General features: G+C 35.3%; 1 protein-coding gene across 1 annotated transcript; it reads left to right on the top strand.

The window, feature by feature from the left end:
* Positions 1-1025: 1025 nt before the first annotated feature.
* On the top strand, positions 1026-3381 carry stx11a (syntaxin 11a). The gene is made up of 2 exons (XM_059519887.1): positions 1026-1181; positions 2063-3381. The coding sequence occupies exon 2, from the start codon at positions 2068-2070 to the stop codon at positions 2947-2949; it is 882 nt and encodes a 293-aa protein (XP_059375870.1). The 5' UTR covers positions 1026-1181; positions 2063-2067; the 3' UTR covers positions 2950-3381.
* The last annotated feature ends 2873 nt before the right edge of the window (positions 3382-6254 follow it).

Here is a 6254-nt window from a genome sequence, read left to right as displayed (position 1 = left end):
TAATTACTCATATTTTAAACTGCTAAAAATTCACTGAAAAATAATTGACTTTGGAAATGTTTGTGTTTTGACCGATATTTCTAAAATTCCTTGTCATCTAAACAGAATGTGACTATGTTATGAGTTAACCAGGCCTATAGATCTGCTCTAAAGGGTTAATTGTTTAAAGCAGTAGCATAGATCAATAGGCCTTTACCCACATACCCAGAGGACAATTGGTTTGGGTATCTTGTTACCAGAGAAACTGTCAAAATATTCAGAACTAATGAGTGCATTACAGAAATGCAATGAACTGTTTGTCCTATAGGTTGTCAATCAAGGGTAAAAGACAAGAACATTTTATCTACAGGATTGTTGGTCTGAGGCTGCAGTATAAGCACAGGCTCAAATAACATAGCCACAAAAGGAATTAGTTTTTTTTTTTTTTTTTTTACAATTAGTATTGACAAGTTAGGCTCCAGCACTGCCACAATTATAAATTGCTTATTTTTTCAACTGCCTTGGTAAAAATAGAACTGATTGATTTTGCACCACAGAATCAGCCACTGTATTTACATTGTGAAAGTAAAAAATCTGCATTGTGTAAACTGAAGATTTTAAAAGAAAAATGATGGGAAGGGATTTTAAACATCAAAGTTATGATCATATTTGGAGGAAAGTGTGGCATTTTAGGGGTTTAAAAGTGGCAAAGAACTCAAAATAAAGATTAAAACATCAATGACATTTACCACTGCACCACATTAACGTATATGTTTGAACATAAAAATACCTAGAAGACTTAAATATTACAGATACATTTATCGATAGCCTAAATACACAATTCCAAACATTATTAGTTTTTGTTAAAAGTAATTTGTACTTGAAAATAACACTGCTGCAAATATATATTTTTCCAGATACAAAAATGTACCACAGTAAAACAATATTGTACTACTGCCATGGTAAATGTTTATAGGATAATTCTATATTTATAACTTAAGTAAACGTCAGTAAACGTTCGTGTTTTGACCGTAGACTGTATGGTTTTGACTTGTCGGAAACTCCCACCAGTCAAAGTCAGTCAGTCATTCGACTGAAAGTTATTTCCTGCAACGATGTGACACGAGAAGGTGATGCCCGTTAGCAAACGATAAAAGCTCGCGTTTAAAGGGTTTCAATTGAACGAGGGGACATGAAATAAGGTAACGTGACAGTTTATATCATTTTAACTTATCTGAATTCGATTTATACAATCTTTTGTCACGAAGCTGTTAAGCGGAACGTCAAATCAAACATTTACTCTTAAATGAAACGAGGAAATTTCAATTTTGGCACGATTGCTGAGACGGTTAAAGCTCTGTTCTTCTGTTTTATTTAGCTTCGATTGAGTTGTGGTTGGTTTTGTGAGAACTAGCTTGTTTTATTTTTGAGGAAGTTAAAATTAAGATGATTAGTTACTTTTGTACCTAATTGAGAAACTGAACTATCATTGTTCACAATATCAAAAAGGTATGGTCAGTTTTAATTTGTGGCTGCACTTGCACACAATCTTAAGATTAATATGTACATTGTGAACAAATGCAATATATCAATGTTGACTTTACATCCGGGAAAGATGGTCTTAGAAAAGACTATTGTTTTGTTCGCTTGTGTAGCTATACTTGTGGTTTGTATGTGCATAATGAGACAATAATGATCTTACTTAAGGATTTCAGATTTAAGCATTTAAGTCATATATTTGTTCTTATTGCCTCATGGTGTTCAACAGAGGACTTGAGGGAAGTCCCCACCCTTTCTGTACAGTATTTTCTCTATGGTGACCATATCGGGTGGGAAATGTGCAGCATCATGGTTGCCATTGCGGTGACTAACTAAATGACAAATACGTCTGGTCTTGTATTTAGTTTAGCTGCATGGTGAATGGTTGCCGCTGTACTGAAACCATTGATGAAAGGCTTTCTGGCCTGCATTGTGAACTGTGTGTCTAATTGATCCAGTGTGTCTGCATACGATGCAATAAAGATCTAAAAGTCATAATGTCAAACAAACTGAATTTCCATCTGGTTTGATCTTTATTTCCCAGGAAAGATGAGAGACAGGCTGGTAGAACTGGGAGGTGCTGCCACCAAAGACCACAAAGAGGAAGACCAAGTAGATAGCAGAGAAGATGTGGACAGTGGTGAATTTGAACAGCATGCAGTTGTGTTTGAGGGCGAGGACATCATGGAGGACGTTTTTAGAGAAGCCCAGTCCATACAGAAAGAAATCGCCCAACTCCGTATGGAAGTGAAGAGACTGGGCAAGCAGAACACACGCTTTCTCACCTCGGTCAGACGCATTAGCAGCATCAAACGTGACTCCAACACAATCGCACGCAACATCAAAACCAAAGGAGAGAACCTGTATGCTCGGATACAGAAGATGGATGCACTTTGTAAAGAGTTGGAGGAGGAACACGGAGCCCATTCGGCTTTAGTGCGCATGATACGCGGTCAGTTCATCTCTATAACGGGTTCTTTTCACGAGGCCATGAATGAGTACAACAGCGCTGAAATGGCACAGAGGGACAACTGCAAGACTCGCATCCAAAGGCAAGCAGAGATCATGGGTAAAGAAGTGACTGGAGATCAAATCGAAGAGATGATCGAGACGGGCAAGTGGAATGTCTTCTCTGACGACTTGCTCACAGATGGGCGCACCGCTCGCTCAGCGCTCAACGAGATCGAGAATCGCCATAAGGAGCTTTTAGAGTTAGAGAGTCGCATCAGAGACATCCATGATCTGTTTTTCCAGCTGGCCTTACTGGTGGAGGAACAAGGGCTCATGGTGGACAACATTGAGGCCAATGTATATGCCACCCAAGACTTTGTGGCTAAAGCCACAACTCAGATAAAGAAGGCTGTCAAATACAAGAAGAAAAACCCTTGTCGACAGCTCTTCTGCTGCTGTTTTCCATGTTGCAATAAATGATCTCGGTGTTACCGCCTTAACCATTTCGCAAAAGCCATAGCATATGGCTAGTCTGGCATGCTAGTGTTAACAGTGTCATGTGATTTGCTCTGAAGAGACCAACAGAAGCCCAGTGCCTGCGCTTGATGTTTATCATTCTGAAAAACCTTGTGTTTTCTTGTAAACCACAGGAGCTGCAATGCAAATGAACTAAAGTGATACTGCGATCTCACTGCTAAACATCTGCGAGAGTCACAGGACATTCATGTGATGTGTTAAAGATATAAGATATAACCACAAGTAAAAGTTTTTATTTACGCCCATGTACAGTGCACCAGCAAATATTATACAGAAACATGTTTTACCGATGAATCCACTGCTTTATTTTAATGTACATTTATTTGTTTATGTATGATTTGTTGCATTAATTTAATAAATATTTTTAACTTTTAATGCATTTACATTTGTTTGATCACCATATTATTCTGGACTGTTCCTTAAAGGACATTTATGTAATGCATAGCATTGCATCAGTGTAGGTTTTCCAAGTTTGAAAGTTTCTTCTGCAATATGACTTGCAAAAGAGATTGCATAAAAGTGTTTGGTGGTTTAATCCAAAACCCTGCAATATTATACATTTGAACAAATACAGAGAACTATTTCTTTACATTTTCATCAGAACCAATGTGAGAAATCGATCTTCTGCTTCTTTAAGAACCATATTTGCATGCAATGGGTTCAAGTCAAGGAAATATGGCATTTAAATCTCACAAGTTTAACAGGAGTGGGGTTTGAGCCCACACAGACATTTGTCCATTGGATATTAAGTCCAACTTCTTAACCATTCAGCCAACCTGATCAAAGTGTAGTTTGACCCCATGTGGCTTTAGGAAACCTGTCGATGCATTTAACTAAGCATAACCTTGCTTTACTAACCTGTTTTTCTGTTGGATACTATTGTACAGTGGAAGATGGCATATATTGATTATAGTTTAAATGTTAGGAAGATCTACCAGGAGATCTTAAGTCCCAACGCCTTAACCACTCGGCCATCCTGGTCACTGTGGGGTTTGTTTGGCTTCAAATTGAGGAATTATATAAACTGACCTCAAATTGTGGAATTAGATTTTGCTGGTTCTTTGTTTTTAATAACCACATCTACTCAAAGAGCAACTTTCTTCTTTAAAATTAAAATGGCCTTCTTCAAACTAGGAAGTTATGATGTGTGTATTTTAGATTTTTTTGTAGTGGTGTATTTGGGGTCAAAGGTTTTTATTCTTGTCTTGAGGCATTTTGGTATTTCTGAAAAATAATTTAGAACACAATTAGAAAGTTTAAACCGTACAATAAACCTAAAACTAAAATGTTATGATGTATGCATGTGAAAAAACTAGTTCTATGTATTTGCTTTTGTCAAAAAAGTAATCTGTTCTTTGACTGTTTAAGAAGCTGTCAATATATTATTTATAATAAATATATTTGTAATACATAAAATTAATCAAATAAAATTATAAAGTGTGTTATTGATTTACTAGGCTACTTAGTCACTCATTTCTAGGTTAGCAACATTTTCCCCAAACAACAATATATTCAGCTTAAAATTCACTTTAAATGTTCTACCAGGAGTGAGGTAATAAGGTACAGTATGTAGCAAAAAGAAAGAACATTTATTGTTTAGTTCAATACATTTTCATAAAACAAATCATTTTCTTTATTTTTTTCTCCATTTAGACTGTAATGTGGCTATCAGTCTAAAGTCTTATAAAAAAAGACTTCAGTCTTCTGTGGATTTTGCATGTGATGTGATGAAGCCTACATATATTGCAATTCACTTTGTAACTGTAGTTGGCACTGCATCTATGTAAGAGAGGCCAATGACACAAATGCACTGACATTTATGAATGCATTTATATTGTCTTTCTATATTATGAGCAAGTTACCAAATGCAATGGGAAAATGATAAAAATGTAAATATTATTTACACTGTTTTAGAGTAGGCTACTCTATTTCAAGTCACATTTTCCTATCAGGTTTGAGTGAATCATAATAGTGGAAAAGTGTTGCAATGGCACACCACTAGATGTCAGCATTTAATTTTTTGTCTCAAATACACTTATTACATGAAGATAAAAAAACTGGACTACACATTATAAACAACGGAATAAAGGATATTTGGTATAAGACGTGAATTAACTAACGGTTGGTATATAAACAAACATGCTCTAATTGCTTTTCATAATAAAACACGTTCTGAGTGTTCTATTGAAATTTGTTATTATCTAGTTAAATTGTAGCAATTGGATCCTAAATCCAACCTCTTGGCCACCCTGGCCACAGAACAGAACTTCATCCATCCACTGCACACCCCTTTTTAAAAACGAAAACAAAAAGCAGCATATGGTTAGGTATGTTTTGAAGCATGGCTGCGGGTTCTTAACTGGTTTAAGCTGGTCATGTGTTGGTCCTAAGATGGTTCTGAAGAGGAGCTACCAGGAGTAGTTGTTCAGGATCATCTTAGGACCAACACATGACCAGCTTAAACAAGTTCAAACCAGCAGCCATGCTTCACAACATACCCAACGACTGCTATTTTTTTTTTTTTTTTTTTTTTTTTACAACAGGGAACTTTTCACAATAATCATCCTTTTTATTAGTGATGTATTGTGATGGCAGAATTTGGAGTCATGTTTTTCATTCTTTTTCTGTGGTTTTCTAAGGGGGAAAAACATGTATAACAGAAAAATTACACTGCAAATGAAATGCGGTTGTGAATACAAATGATATTGAACAGGAATATAAGCTGTATAGGGTTAAACCCTTAAGGTTCCTATCAATTTATTAGTCACCTTAATGTGTTGCTGATTTATCAGGTAATTAAGAGCTAATTTTTCATACCACATTTACCCCCAAACTACCATTAATGTATTAAAATTAAAGATTAGGAGTTTAATCACGCGAGAATCCTAAATCTGTATCATATATTATACTGTACACATTGACTCACACATTTCTCTAATATCATCAAAACTTTGCTAAAAAAGCGTTTACAATCACTACATGCCTCATGTCGTCTGATTGGTAGTTTATAATTTTTACTTCTTTTTACAAGGAAAGAGCTTTATCATTCTTAAAAATATTTGGAAAGTAAATGTAAGAATAACTTTTATATTGTTAGTAATATTTCAAGATTATCAATTACTTGACTGAAGTACCTTAGGTTTAAAAAAAAAAAAAATTCAAATATGAGCATCAAATATAATTGATCAGGCTTTTGAGGAATGTTTATTTGTTCAGCTCAGTGATCATTGTATTGCATTGCATTATGT

Source organism: Carassius carassius, chromosome 32 (assembly GCF_963082965.1).
Source record: "Carassius carassius chromosome 32, fCarCar2.1, whole genome shotgun sequence".
Classification (NCBI taxonomy): Eukaryota; Metazoa; Chordata; class Actinopteri; order Cypriniformes; family Cyprinidae; genus Carassius; species Carassius carassius.
This window is presented reverse-complemented; position numbering and strand designations above follow the sequence as displayed.

Coding starts and splice junctions, on each gene's coding strand:
- stx11a (XM_059519887.1), top strand. CDS start 2,068: ATGAGAGACAGGCTGGTAGAACTGGGAGGTGCTGCCACCAAAGACCAC.